This window comes from Aquarana catesbeiana, linkage group LG02 (assembly GCF_042186555.1).
Source record: "Aquarana catesbeiana isolate 2022-GZ linkage group LG02, ASM4218655v1, whole genome shotgun sequence".
Taxonomy (NCBI): Eukaryota; Metazoa; Chordata; class Amphibia; order Anura; family Ranidae; genus Aquarana; species Aquarana catesbeiana.
Window position 1 is genome coordinate 597,846,040 of NC_133325.1, and position 15,561 is coordinate 597,861,600.

General features: G+C 39.5%; 1 protein-coding gene across 4 annotated transcripts in view; it reads right to left on the reverse strand.

The window, feature by feature from the left end:
- Positions 1-1,080: 1,080 nt before the first annotated feature.
- USP9X (ubiquitin specific peptidase 9 X-linked) overlaps positions 1,081-15,561 on the reverse strand; it is a 365,419-nt gene continuing 350,938 nt past the window's right edge. For 3 of the 4 annotated variants that reach the window (XM_073616319.1, XM_073616322.1, XM_073616320.1), the window contains 2 exons: positions 10,646-10,741; positions 1,081-2,800 (listed from right to left, as the gene is read on the reverse strand). In XM_073616319.1, coding sequence (XP_073472420.1) covers positions 2,654-2,800; positions 10,646-10,741 — 243 coding nt within the window. In that variant the 3' untranslated portion in view covers positions 1,081-2,653. The remainder of the gene's footprint in view (positions 2,801-10,645; positions 10,742-15,561) is intronic. The other variant, XM_073616321.1, reaches the window with a different exon arrangement.

A 15,561-nucleotide genomic window follows, 5' to 3' on the forward strand; every position in this document is an offset into this window, starting at 1 on the left:
GGAGAGCTTATGTATTGTGCATCTTGTAGCAGCAGTGAAACGGTGATATACAGTGCTATTGTAACACACAGAAAGCATTGCAGCTAAAGTATTAGGTCTAAACAAATACAAAAAAAAAATACATATCTTAAGCTAGACTATAGGAATAATTAAACATATATAATTTATTTTACTAGTGTGTGCAACTGGAGGTTTAGGACACATGAAATATACCAGCACCAAATAAATTCAAGGCAGAAATAAATTTTGTTCAAGCCATACTGACTGCAGCAAAGACAAAATCAAGTCTTAGGGGTCCAATTTATCAAAACTTGAAGAAGGAAGAGGGCCCATGTTGCTCATGGCAATCTGAATTCACTTTTTCAATTTTTTACAAAAATGTTAGCCAAGAGTGATCACTGTGAGCCATTACTACTTCTTTCCTATAGTTTATATAAACCAGCTTCCTGTGCTCATGCACACATTTGGTTTCATTTATGAAAACTGGTATAAGTGTAACTACAATAATCTAAAGCAACCAATAAAGTGTCTGCTTTCAATTTACACATTTTTTAAACGCTAGGAGATTAACTATTGTGCAATAAGTCCCCATTTACAATCGTCAGAGCACCATTGTTCCTGCAGGTGCCCAAACAAATGGAGGGAGCTTAACATTAGAAAAACAGGGCAGTATAAAAGAATTGCTCGTCAAATCTGAATTCGGTCACATGTAGATATATCTATACACCACATGTTCAATAGCGTAAGCAGAGTGGGACAAAATCTATTTGCACATATTTGTAAAACAGTAAAATATACACCATAAAAAAAAATTGAGAACTTTTTCTTTTGAAAAGATTACCCAAACTGTGTATATATTATTGCAACAAGTAGAATCAAGTTTTATGTAGGTACATACGTTATACTAACCTATACATAGGCTTTAAATATAAGCAGATTAATCTAGTGCCAGTTATGGTGTAGGGGTCATAAGTATGAAAAAATATATATATATATATAAATAAATAGCAAACATAATAAATTGGCCTTCAATTATTATACAGGTATTCATGCAATAAGAAAAACAACAGGACAATTCAGTTCTTCTTAAATCAAATTCTATTTGTGAATTCAGCAAAATAATTTCTATAAAATAAAACAGCAAAATATTTAAATATTATAGAAGGGGCTGTATCTGTTTCTGTAGGGAGTATTTGGTTTTTAGACATGTCCAAAAATACACACATTCAAGTTACCAATTATTTTTTTCATTTAAATACAGTATTTACTAATGCTTTCCTTGAAATTCATAAAACATCTTTTGCCAGGAATCATGCGACCTTCAAACTGTCTGCAACTAACCAGTAGTTCTTAATTTTCAGTCCCTGCTTATTAAACGTTAAATATTTTCTTTTTTTTTTTTCTTTTCTTTTTTTGTACACAGTTGATTAAGGACTACAAGACAAATCTAATTTCAAGTAGATCTGTTGTACACTGAGCAAATACCACCAGTTTTTACCCAGGCAGTGGTACTCACAGGTGTAATAAAACTGTCACAGGCCTTCACGTTATTGAGATGCAGTAGAAGAGAAGGAAGTATCAGACCAAATGCCTAGAATAAGCTTACCAAAAAGGAACAAAACAAGCACACAATACCATCTATTATGTTTCCAAGATCCTGGCATAGCAATTGTTGCATATTTGTTTGTCGTATTCCTCCATCTTGTGTTAATTATTGAAACCCAAGCATCATTTATCATACAGGCAATTTTCAAATATTACAAATGGGCACATGTGCAACTCAATTCTAAATCCCCACTGCCCAAGTGTGTCCCCCATTTTAAACTTAAGGTCTATATAAAAAACAAAAACAAACAAAAAAGAAAGAAAAACCTCAACAGTGCAACTGTTTTTAGATCATGGCATTTTGTCCTCATTAACCCTCCCACAACCCCTATGTCTGGCTACACTCTCCTGGCGTGAAGCCATGCTATATGTTACAGCAGAACAATAGTAAATCTAGTATAAGTATGAGAAGGCAATAAAAGAAATTTTAAAAACAAATGATACATTATCACTTGTCCACATTGACCAGAAAGTGAATAGGTTACCAGCTGTCAAAGTTGTTCAGAGAAAATTGTGGTTGTAGATAGTTCACAGCAACTATTTTTGCGGTTGGCTTGGCAACTGCTGTAAAGATTGCCTTGGCGAAAAAAAAAATATGTAGAGCAGAAGGTATAGTTCAGGAAACTAAAGGTTGTTTTTTTTTTTCTGGAAATTTTGTTTGTTTTTTTTAATTTTTTTGTAAATACGTGAACTTCATCAAGCCCCAAATAAAAAAAAAAAAAAAAAAAAGAAAAAAAAAAAAAGGTCTTGCTTAAGAATTAACAGTCAAACATTAATATACTATGTACACCTTTGCCATTTACACAGTAGCATCAGGCCGTTTATTACAAAACACTATACACTTTCCACTGCAGGCGGGTTATATATTGACAGCAAGTTTCTGCAGATAAGACAGTGAATAGACTCTCCACTCCAAGTTGATTAGGAATAGTTTTTTTTTTTTCGTTTTCTAGTTTTAAATATTAGCCAGACACAAAGGAAAGTTGGACTGTAAGGCCTGGGTGCACAGTCTCGGAGGAGTTAAGTAAAATAATAATATTGAGTTTCACTAATCTTTAGTTTGAATTAGGGGGACATCTTCACTGCCTTCAAATTCTTCTGGTGCTCGCTGGCCTGCCCGCTGAGGATTGGGATTGGGATTGTTCATGTGGTGTGCTGCTGGGCCGGTATATGGTTGTCCATGCAAATGGTTATTCTGTAAAGCATAACAAAAATATTTTATACCACATAACTAGTTCCAAGAACAAAAAAAAATAGATAAGTACATTTGTATGTTTTCCAAGGTATAAAGTGGAAGGAAAGGCTTGCTTTCAAGTAACTCCATGCAATCAGTTTCACCATACTAAGTACACTTATACAGGCATGGCAGAAAGTGTTGGCACCCCAGAAATTTTTCCAGAAAATGAAGTATTTCTCACAGAAAACTATTGCAGTAACACGTTTTGCTATACACATGTTTATCCCCTTTGTCTGTATTAGAACAAAACAAAAAGAGGGAGGAAAAAAAGTAAATTGGACATAATGTCACACAAAACTCTAAAAATGGGCTGGTCAAAATTCTTGGCACCCTTAACTTAATATTTGGTTACACACCCTTTGGAAAAAAATAACTGAAATCAGTCGCTTCCTATAACCATCAATAAGCTTCTTACACCTCTCACCCGGAATTTTGGACCACTCTTCCTTTGCAAACTGCTCCATGTCTCTTATTGGAAGGGCTCCTTTTCCCAACAGCAATTTTAAGATCTCTCCACAGGTGTTCAATGGGATTTAGATCTGGATTCATTGCTGGCCATTTTAGAACTCTCCAGCACTTTGTTACCATCCATTTCTGGGTGCTTTTTGACGCATGTTTGGGTTCATTGTCCTGCTGGAAGACCCAAGATCTTGGACGCAAACCCAGCTTTCTGACACTGGGCTCTACATTGCAACCCAAAATCCCTTGGTAATCCTCAGATTTCATGATGCTTTGCACACATTCAAGGCACCCAGTGCAAGAGGCAGCAAAAAAACCCCAAAACATCATTGAACCTCCACCATATTTCACTGTAGGTACTGTGTTCTTTTCTTTGTAGGCCTCATTCCGTTTTCGGTAAACAGTAGAATGATGTGCTTTACCAAAAAGCTCTATCTTGGTCTCATTATGTCCACAAGACGTTTTCCCAGAAGGCTTTTGACTTACTCAAGTACATTTTGGCAAACTGTAGTCTTGCTTTTTTATGTCTCTGTGTCAGCAGTGGGGTCCTCCTGGGTCTCCTGCCATAGCGTTTCATTTCATTTAAATGTCGACGGATAGTTCGCACTGACACTGATGCTCCCTGAGCCTGCAGGACAGCTTGAATTTCTTTGGAACTTGTTTGGGGCTGCTTCTCCACCATCCGGACTATCCTGCGTTGCAACCTTTCAATTTTTCTCTTCAGTCCACGTCCAGAGAGATTAGCTACAGTGCCATGGGTTGCAAACTTCTTGATAATGTTGCGCACCATGGACAAAGGCAAATCTAGATCTCTGGAGATGGACTTGTAACCTTGAGATTGATATTTTTCCACAATTTTGGTTCTCAAATCCTCAGACAGTTCTCTTCTCCTCTTTCTGTTGTCCATGCTTAGTTTGGCACACACAGACACACAATGCAAAGACTAAGTGAACTTCTCTCCTTTTTATCTGCTTTCAGATGTGATTTTCATATTGCCCACACCCGTTACTTGCCCCAGGTGAGTTTAAAGGAGCATCACATGCTTGAAACAATCTTATTTATCCACAATTTTGACAAGCCCATTTTTGGAATTGTGTGTGACATTATGTCCAATTTGTTTTTTTTCCTCCCTTTTTTTGTTTTGTTCCAATACACACAAAGGGAATAAACATGTGTATAGCAAAACATGTGTTACTGCAATACTTTTCTGTGAGAAATACTTGATTTTCTGGAAAAATTTCTGGGGTGCCAACAATTTTGGCCATTACTGTATATGTAATATGTGTAAAAGATGTGCGTCGCTCCTGCAAGCCAAAGCAAGGCTAGGAGGAGCTAAAGCACATTGCTGAATGAAGATGACCTCACAGATGGTGCTGGGCGGGCCGAGCAGAGCTGGGGGTAGGGCTGGTTAGATCTGTGCTGTGATTCATACCCAGACACAGACAATAGTTCCATGAAGTGCCCCTGAGCAGACACATTTGGCTGTACTGGCACGCCATTGTCTGTAAAGCTTAGGAGGATTGCCGATCGTCTAGATTAGAACTGTTGTTTCCAATACGCATTACAATAATGCATACTGTAAAAGTTTTAGTTATACATACTAACCAAGGGCAGGTTTTAATATTCACCTGGAATACCACTTTAAAGTGGATGTAAACCTAATGTCATCCTTTCTAAACTACTGCCATAGGGGTTATCTATAAGGATATACATGCCTCCTGTATGTATCTTTACCTGTCAAATGTCTCCCCTCTGTCTGAGACCCGAAAAACTGCATATTCTGTGGGTGGGTCTGTTGTCTGGAGCTCGGTGGGTGGAGTCGTGATGTCAGTAGACTCCCCGCCAACCTCTACACTCCCCTTGTCAATATGCATTTCTCCTGTGTATTTCTTACACTGATCTCCTGCTACAATCTCTAACATCCAGTGAAAAGACAGGAAAGTAACCACATGACTTCAGCATGTCAAATCATGCTGAGGTGTGGAACAGCCAATTCTTGCAGAGCTGCTGAAGAAAGGAGTGGGGGTGGGAATTAAAAAAAATAATGCATGTCTTAGGCTAGTGCACGAGATATGTAAATCACCTGTCACTCACAGCAAGGGGGAGGATTTGACAGTTTTTCTCTGTTTGTCAAGATTTATCTCACTGAACAATAAAAGAGGATTGCTCAGAGCTGGATTAACTCTTTGTGGCAAGACTGGGCTCAAATGATAGGAAATTTTACACTCTATATTATGGCATAAAAAAAAAATTCGGGTTTACATCCACTTTAATGGATAAATACACCTGGGTTGTATGAATGTGGAAGATCTGTATGCACACAGTGGTGAAGGTAGTTTCTAAGAACAGCTAACGTATTAACTGGTTTTAATATTGCTTAGTAGAACTGGCCATTCATTTGTGGATGTTGTAGTATCAAACATAATACATATTTGCGTGACAATTGAGGTAAATATATGAAATAAGGCCAAGCAACACTCAATCAATTTCATCAGGTTAGTTCTCAAAGATATCTGAACAACCACTTGTGGACTGCCCACCGTACATTTACTGCAGCAGGATGGCTGCTCTGTGCCAGATCACATACCTAGTACATGATTGGCTACTTCTTTGATTCTACACAGTGGGAGCTGATCGGTGTGCACGGTGGACTCTATGTCCACTGGCACCCGCCGATGCTTCGGCACACAGACAGAACAGCAGTCTGCCTAAACAAGTCAGATTGCCGTTCTGTGAGCACAAAAGGCATGGATCCTGTGCTCCTGTAAAGCAGGAACACTGTTCCATGCCTTTCCATAGTAAAAGCACTTCCCCCTACTACACTGAATCACAGGCTAGGCACACAGTTAACCCTTTGATCGCCCCTGATGTTAACCCCTTCTCAGTGTTTTAGTACAGTGACAGTGCATATTTTTAGCACTGATTACTGTGTCACTGGTCCCCAAAAAGTGTCATAACGCAGTCTCACTATAAGCCACTGGTCACCAACCTTATTAGTAAAAAAAAAAAATAAAGATTAATAAAAAATAACCCATAATTTGTAAACGCTATAACTTTTGCACAAACCAATCAATATACGTTTATTGGGATTTTGTTTACCAAAAATATGTAGCAGAACACAAACTGGCCTAAATTAATAAAGCATAGGAGAGAGAGAAGGACATGCCAACTAAGTGTAGTATCTCAATAGGTTTAATGCATAAAAATAGGACACTTACAAGATGTACATGAATAACAGGCTCATCTGTATGTGGATCTCAGGGCTGTCGTCATGGTGCGTGCCATCAGTTGGCAAGTTGGTTTCAGCCACTCAGTAGGGGGGGAGAGAGGCAGTGGAACATTCGGCTCCTTCTACTGGCCTGTAGAAGGAGTTGAATGCTCCGAGCGCGTAGCCTTGCTATTCTTTCACTTGTCTGATTTCCTGAATCCTCTGGTGACGTCATATCCGCAGGGTGTTCCACGCAGTCACAGTGCGACTTCCTGATTCCTCGAGGCTCCAGGAACTGCCTCTCTCCCCGCCTGAGTGGCTGGTACCAACTTGAATAACTTGGTGATCACAGAGTGCCGCACATGCCCCGCAGGGGGCGCGCAGGCAACTCATGCATAGGAGGACGTCATATGACGGCCTCCTTGCAATAAAGGTCCGCTCTGTAGCCGTCATTTGGCTATAACACAGACGGGAAGCGGTTAAGTGATGCAGTACCGTATCGCAAGAAATGGTCTGATCATGAAGGGGGTAAAATAAAGTAAGCCTACACATTTCTGAGAATTTAAGACTAAATATTCTGAGCTTTGCATAAACCCAACCATGATTGGTTCTCTTCAAGTATGTTCTTTGAGTTATTTGCACAAGCAGGGTAAATTTCAGGACTTCACAGATGCCAGGGCCCTTCAATGTAGACCCTCTTGATGTGATTTTTCATTAAACTGTTAGTTCACCTTTACCAAAAAACTGCCTAGGCAGATAAAGGGTGTCAGTAGATAAAACAAAAAAACAAAAAACTGTGCACCGAAGTTGAATAAAGCCTTTGCAATTCATGTAGTTCAAGCCTGACTGGCAAACGTTGCTAAGGAAGGTTGCTAAAAAAAAGCCTAATGTTCTTGCTCTCCTTCACAGGAGGGAGCTCTCAAATGCTGAGCTCAGAGCTTCTGCATCAAGGAAGAGAAAGCGCATGGGAGGGAGTTTGAATCAGAGAAAGCTCACTCTGGCAATTTTATTATGTTTTGCATAAACTAGTATAGTTAATTTTCAATGCCTTGTTGTAATTGTAAGAACTAAATCTTAAAAGCCAGACTGTTTTTACCTATACTGTGTTGGGGGGTGAAAAAGGGAGAAGTCTTGAAAGCATATTAAAAAAAGATGCAGGTGACCAGCTTATCACAAAGAACAATTGGAGCAATCATCAGGTACAGCTACCCTTTGACCACTTGCCTACTGGGCACTTTCACCCCCCTTTCTGCCCAGGCCAATTTTCAGCTTTCAGCGCTGTCACACTTTGAATGACAATTGTGCGGTCATGCCACACTGTACCTAAACATTTTTTCACGCAAATAGAGCTTTCTTTTGGTGGTATTTAATCACCACTGCGTTTTTTTTTATATTTTGCTAAACAAACAGAAAAAGACTGCAAAATTTGAAAAAAAAAAAAAAAAAAAACTTTCATAGTTTGTTATAAAATTTTGCAAATGGGTACATTTTCTCTTTCACTGATATGCGCTGATGAGGCTACACTGATGGGCACTAATATGTGGCAATGATAGGTGACACTGCACTGATAATCAGGACACTGATAATCAGTGCCTCAATTATCAGTGTAGATTTCCTTTTTAGAGATGTCGGTTATAGGCTCTCTAATCTCTCCCTCTATTTACTTCCGTGATCAGCTGTGACTGGACACAGCTGATCACATGGTAAAGAGACGTCGATTGGCTCTTTACCTCAATCTGTGATCAGCAGTGTCCGGAGGACACTACAATCACAGAGCGCGCCACCCCCGATCACCATCGTCACAGAACTAGACAATCTTGCTGTAGCCGTCATTTGGCTATAGCGTGGTCAACAAATGGTTAAAGTTAATCTTCAGGTTCACTGTCCTATTTTATTGGGTCAAGCAGGCAGGTGGCTGGAAGATTGCCTCAATCTCTGACTCAGTCAGAGGAAGCCTTGTATTCATTCAGAGAATACACAGTCGCTTATGAATGGCTCTGAGCCTCTCAACCTCTTAAACCTGTTTCCGATGTGGGACGAGACGTTCTCGTTCAACGCTGGAACAAGTGGCTATGTACACCGTATGTTGCTGAGGCTGCATACAATTTACATAGCACGGCCAATGAGCACACTTGATAGTGTAGAAAATAGTTTGCTTGGGCCTTGGATACAGTAAATCAGGAAATCTGCTTTAAAGTGTTAGTTCACAAAAAATGAAAAGGTGGACACCCTACACCCATTCCCCACTCCCCGGTCCCTGCCTCGCTTACATCCATGGGTGATGAGCTGTTTCTGCCCATGCAGGCAATGCAGTGGTCTTTCAATAACTTTCAAGACAGATTAGAGCGATTGTGATTGGTCAAAGTGGTTACGTGCCTGCACATGACCAATAAGAATGGCTCTGGACTGCTGCAGCGGCTGCGTGGGCAGTGACAACTAATCACTCACAGAGTAGGGACAAGGGACCAGGGTGTAAGCTTACCTTTTCATGTTTTGTGAAAAGGTGAGCATACACATTAAATGTAGTCATAATTGTAACTCAGACTTTCACAAACTCATAAAAGGCAGTTTATTAAAACATTGCTGAAAGTATGCCTATGAATTAAACAGTTTTGAGGAACACTAAAAGACAAAGTAATGAGAATTTATAGCCTTAAAATGAGACAGGCAAGGTCTAAGAAATACTTGATTTTTACAAACTTTGTTCCATCTGCATCCTAGCTAAATTCAAGCTATTCACTACATTCATTATTTCTTCTACTAAGACCCAGCTGAGCTTATGAGAAAACCAAGTAGGAACTAATGTGATATATAACATGGGATCATGCTTTTGGAAAAATTAATAGCAGTAAACTTCTGTTTTTTTTTTTTGGTCTATAATTATTTACAAAATGAGATATCAGACACAAAAGCACAAATAAAGCTAAAAATCTGAACTCTCTTTGAATGAGCAACTGCATAGTTCGATACTATCTGTAAATGGTTCCAAAACCCTAATTTATGCAACATAATGTTCAAGAGCAGCACTGAGTTGTTTTTTTCACAATATCATGATTATCTTCACACAGTTAGGATTGTTGATTAAACAGTATGCCAAAACCATAGCACAATCACATACATTTGCAAGATTGAAAAGCAGGTAAATGCTTTTACTATTATGAAAGCTTAAAGGTTTGATTTTTCTATTTTAACACCTTAGTAGAGGTTAGGGACAGTCAATTGGCTGCAGCTAGAGCATAATACAGAATGCTTTTCACACACTGTAAACATTAATGAAAAGCTCAGAGCAAATGTTAATCATGAGCACCAATAGCATACAATTGAAAGACCAAAATGCACTCAACCTTATTCTTTAACAAATATCTTAATAGCTTGACTAAAGTAAACTGCTTAAAGCTGAATTATGGTAGGTTGCAGATTATTACTGCACATTATGGAACTTTAGAGCAAAAATTATTCCAGGACACTGGCATTTGATGCTTAGTTTTTTTTTCTCTGCACTGTAAAATGCTACACTGGTTAATTGCTGGTAGATTATAAAATTAAACACAAAAGAAGATGGCTATAAAAGGGATTTTTAAACTGATATGAATGACCACTACAGTTTTGCGAAATATTTAAAAATCTTAGCAAAACCTCAGTGGATCCGATTCTTAACCTGTTCATTAAAGGCTAAGTTCACCTTTAGGCACATGTTACAAGTTACACCCATATTTAGTGTATAACCTGTTTCTAAGCATCTGCTTTCCACATTTCAGAGCAGCTGCTGTCACACAGACCTGTGAATGAATAAACAAAATAAAAGTCCTGTCCGCCAACATGGCAGCGTGGTAATCGGCGTATTCAGTTATCGACACTTGCTCTAGCTTTCTAACTGAAAGCCCATACTGTGGTATGGGCAGAAAGCTGGAGGAAGTGTCTGCAGGATCCCGACATTGCACCCACGATCCACTGATTGAGGGTGCAATGCTTTGCAGGCTCCTGTGAAAAAAGAATAAATGCACATTCTCCTGCCCTGCAAAAATATGTGCACTTTTTTTTTTTTTTTTTTTTTAATTGGAGGTGAACTTGGCCTTTAAGGGAGTAAAATATAATGAAATTACAAGAAAATATGTACACAAAAAACCATGTTATACCTGCTGATACTGAGAACCAGGTGAATGGGGATACAATGGGGCATCTTCAGGTGGGGAGGATTCATGTTCCTCAGGGGCATCTGGGTCATCTGGCTCCTATAAAGTTTGCAAAAGTCGAATTTTGTCACATGCAGGTTTAGTAATTCAGATGCATCTCAAGATTGCCAGAAGAAAATCTCCATATCTGTTAAAGAATTAGAACCTCTATAGCTCACACACTATTTCTGCCCCAGCCATTTCTAATCATATGATGACACTTTAAAAGCATTTTCTAAAGATCAAAATAAAAAGAAAACCTAAACACACCTTCTGTCTGCAATGATACCCCAGACTTCAGACCAATGTAATGCTTGTGGGTGAACACAAGTAAAGCTGCCCAGTAACATGGATTGATAGTAACCTGATCGGCATTTTTGCTGGATCAAGTGATAAGCTCATGGCTAGCAGTCAGGACAATAATTTCCGGCTAATCAATGAGGGATGGGTAATATCTATGTTACAGTATAGAAGGCTACTCTTTCCCAAAGATAAATAGAACTGCCATGGTCTCCCCTGCACACCTATCTTCCTACCCCTTCCCTTTACACAGGTTCTGGTAAAAAAAAACATGTCTTTCAGTCAGGCAAATACTGGGCAACTGAATTATCTAAGGAATTGGGGGGGGGGGGGGGCATTCATGTAAATTTTAGAGTTTAGAAAACTTTGTGAAGGATACTGTCCCCATCTCCCCAAAATAATTAACACAAGCAGGGTCTCTTTCACTGTGATCTTACTACCCTTTTCTTTATACAAGAATAAATATGAATTCTTTATACAACAACAAATGCTTAGTTGGGCACTGGTGTTTAGGTGCATCAAGATGGGCAACTGGACATGTTTAGATGCTATGGGCATATACAGGATCCCCTCCCGACCCCAGTGTTTTTCCTGTTGTGTTGCCTGGAATTAAAATGGAACATGGAGTTTAAATGGATTTTATACCATGAGATGTACACATGCCTACAACTTTGAAGGTGTAAAATGTATTTTATTGTGACAAACAAAAATTAGGACTTAAAAAACCAAAAAAAAAAAAAAAAACAAAGAAAACTTGAGTGCGTATAAGTATTCACCCCCTCTGCTATGAAACCCTTACATAATATGTGGTTAAACCAATAAAGTTCTGAAGTCATATAATTAGATGTTAACATAGGCTTTACATGTGTGTAATCAAAATGTCACATGAGCTGCCACATGATGTCCGTATAAATACTATACACCTGTTCTGAAGGACTCCCAAGTAAGCAAGCAACGTGAAGACCAAAGAGCTCTCCAAACAGGTCAGAGCAGATGGAGAAGTATAGATCAGGGTTGGGTTTAAAAAAAAAAAAAAATTCTCAAACTTTGAATATCCCATGGAGTGCAATTAAATCCATTATGAAAACAATATGGAACCACGGCAAACCTGACAAGTCACGGTAGCCCACCAATACTCACAGACCCAGCCCACCAATACTCACAGACCCAGCAAGAAAGGTATTAATCAGAGATGAAAAAAAATATTAAAGAGAAGACTTTGGGAGCTACAAAAATCTGCAGCGAAGATGGAAGGATTTGTCCATAGGATCATTTTAAGTCATACACCACAGAGCGGGGGGCTTTATGGAAGAGTGGCCAGAAAAAAGCCATTGCCCTTTCCCCCACACCACAAGTAAGATTCTCTGGTCAGATAGGAATAAACCTGAATTTTTTAGCCATAATGGGAAATGCTGTGTGACACAAACCCAACACTCTCCATTACCATAAGAACACCATCCCCAAAGTGAAGCACAGTGGTGGCAGAATGATCCTCAAGGATGCTTTTCATAAGCAGGGACTAAAAAACTAGTAATGATTGAAGGAAAGGTGGATGGTACTAAATATAGGGGTATACTTGTAGGAAACCTGTTTCAGTCAGGCAGAGATTTGAGACTGGGAAGGGGGTTCACCTTCCAGCAGGACCATGACCCGAAACAAATATGACAACAGATAGCAGCGCCAGGTCTCAATATAAATAAAAAAACACAATGCAAATCATCAAAATAGTCCTTTGAGCAATTTAAAGCTCCTTGTGAGAGATGTACAGTCTATTTGTAGGGCAGCCTTGTAAGGGGAGGTGAAGCCACTCCAATATGTAAAGAGAAAAAGAACAGCAACAGGTGCCTCTTAGTTAGATTGTAATATTTAATGACAAATTGGCATTAAAAGCACTCACATATAATGACATTTGTCATTAAATATTACACTCTAAGAGGCGCCTGTTGCTGTTCTTTTTCCCATGACCCTAAACAAGCTGCTAAAGCTATACTTGAGTGGTAAAAAAGGAAAACATTTACAGTAAAATGTCTTGTAATGGCCTAGTCAAAGCCAAGTTCTCGATACTATTGGGAATCTGTAGCATGACTTAGATTGCTGTACACCAACGCAACCCATCGAAGGTGTGATACAGTTTTTATTCTTGAAAAAAACAAAAAAAGGCAAAAATCTCAGTGGCTAGATGTGTCACGTTAATAGAGGCTTACCCCAGGAGACCTGCGGTTATAATTGCAGCAAATGGTGACTTCTACATAGTACTGACTATGGAAAGGGATGTGGGAGTTGAATACTTATGCACATGCAAGATTTTTTTTTTTTTTATTGTTGTTGCCCTAATTATTGTTTGTGTCACAGTAAAAAAAAAAAAAAAAAAAAAAAAAAAAAAAAAAAAAAATCAAAGTCACGGGGGTGTACATCACATTTTACAAAGCCCCCAAAAACATTTTATTTCCAGGTTGTAATCCAACAAAATGGGAAAGACACCAAGAGGGGTGAATAGTTTCACAAGGCACTGCACTGGGGTGTGAACTATGATTTGTGCTGAATGTGATCAACTGAAAAAAATCCAATTAGACCAGGGTTGGCATTGTCCCTGCCTTGCCAACCCGCCATCTGAATGGTTCCTCCCAAACCTGCAGAGCACACAGGGAAGTGACATGCCCAGCGTTTAGCATGGATCCAACAACCCCCTCTCTCCAGTCCGCTTGTAAGTGACTATACATGGGATGGACAGCAGAGGAGGACTGGTAAACCGCATTTCACAATCACTTTCCTGCTCTACATATGAGCAAAAATCTCCACCCTACTGATCCCGATTCTTAGGCCAGAGGACAGGGGTCAAGCAAGGTTTCCATCTGTCCTGTTAATCTCCCGTCCTGCTGCCCCCTAAATCTGCCCTACAAATGGCAGACACCCTTTTTCGCTGCCCTACAAACTACTGTCCCCTATACTCACCCCTACATACTACTGAACCCAGTACACTGCCCTACATATTACTTACACTGGACAGAACTCAGCACAGCCAGTTGGGGTAGAAATCAGAGCAGACAGTCAGACCAGAATGGGGGCCAGCCTGGCCTGAAACTAGTGATGTGCAGTAGGAGTTCTGCCTTTATGATGGGACTCCTACATTAGACGACCAACTACTCTCCAAACATGGAAGAAATAGTGAACTCCTATTTTCTCACTGAAGCTGATTTTTAAGGTCGGCCAAGTCTATATTGCTTTGTTTTATTATATTTTCCAAGTTTTGTTCATGCTGTCCTAATTTTTATCGGGGCCAGGCTAGTTAATACTTTGGAAAAAAATGTAAAAAAATTCCCAGACCCCGTTGATCTTTGATCTCTCATGTTATTCGGGTAGAATTGCACCTTTCAAAGTTGATCTACCCTTGAACTAAAACAAATCAAAGTTTGTTGGACAATTTATATCTAGTTTGGTGTCCCAAGGTCAGCTGCTGTATTCTTAAAATTTACCTGAACTCAAATAAGGGAAAAATTGCCATGTTACAAGGAAATGTTAATGTCCAACTCATGGCAACTAAAACATTATCCTTTGCAGTGGGGATGTGCTTGCACTACAAGGCTTAGTTACTTGTTTTGGTTTGGGGGGGTGGGGGGTGGGGTGGGGTGTTGACGCAATGATACTTAATTGCTCCTATTCCCACAATGATCCCTGCAGCTTCTCCTCCCTGACACTCCAAATGTCTAGAGTCCTGACATTAGACGTGATGAGGACCAGGGACCCTGGGGGAGCAGAGGACCAGGCAAGTAAGTCTGTAAAACTAACTACTATCCCCTAGACACAACTGAGCTATTAACCCTTGCAGTGAGAGCATAGCCCCACTGCAAAGGATAGTTTTACATTTTCCTGGAGTTAGGCTTAAAATGAAAACTTGCGTTGTTAAATTAAAAAAACGTTGGACCCAGAAAAATAAAACAGTCTTGAGTTCCTAAAGAAAAAGAACAGGGAACTTTCTGGTACGTGAGGGCGCCTGTGCCTACAAGCTTTATAGCTGTATATCTACTGTTTTAGATCATCTAAAGCACTGTGCCTCCACCTGCTAGTCTCACAAGATTTAGAGTGAGATTTGGTGATGTCACTACTATGCTGCGTGAAGAGGAATCAGCACTGCATACTTCTTGCAGCTTCTGCTTCATCCATTTTGTTGATTTTATCTTTATGAACCTTTCCTGTTAATTCATTCAGCTGATCTGTTCTTTGTGAACCTCTCCTGCTCTCTTGATTACTACTCCACCAGTCATTAGGGAGCAACTCTGACATGCTGGAACAAAATCCTGCTCCTCTATTAAGATGGCTGTCCCCAAACAGAAACAGTGGTGAACAAGGTATGGTAAGTCCTTAACAGGGAAGATTGGCTAAAGAAACACGAATGACTTGTCCCTTGGCCTCTGCCTGTCTTTTTGGGCACAGCTTCTACAATTTAAAGTATTTCAGAGATTTCCCTTTACTTCCTGTCCCATAGCTAAACAGGAATTGAGAGGAAATCCCTGCAAATTAAGGGAATCCCTTCCCAATTTACCAGAACTAGTATCCCCATTGGAAGATTTACCCTCTATTAC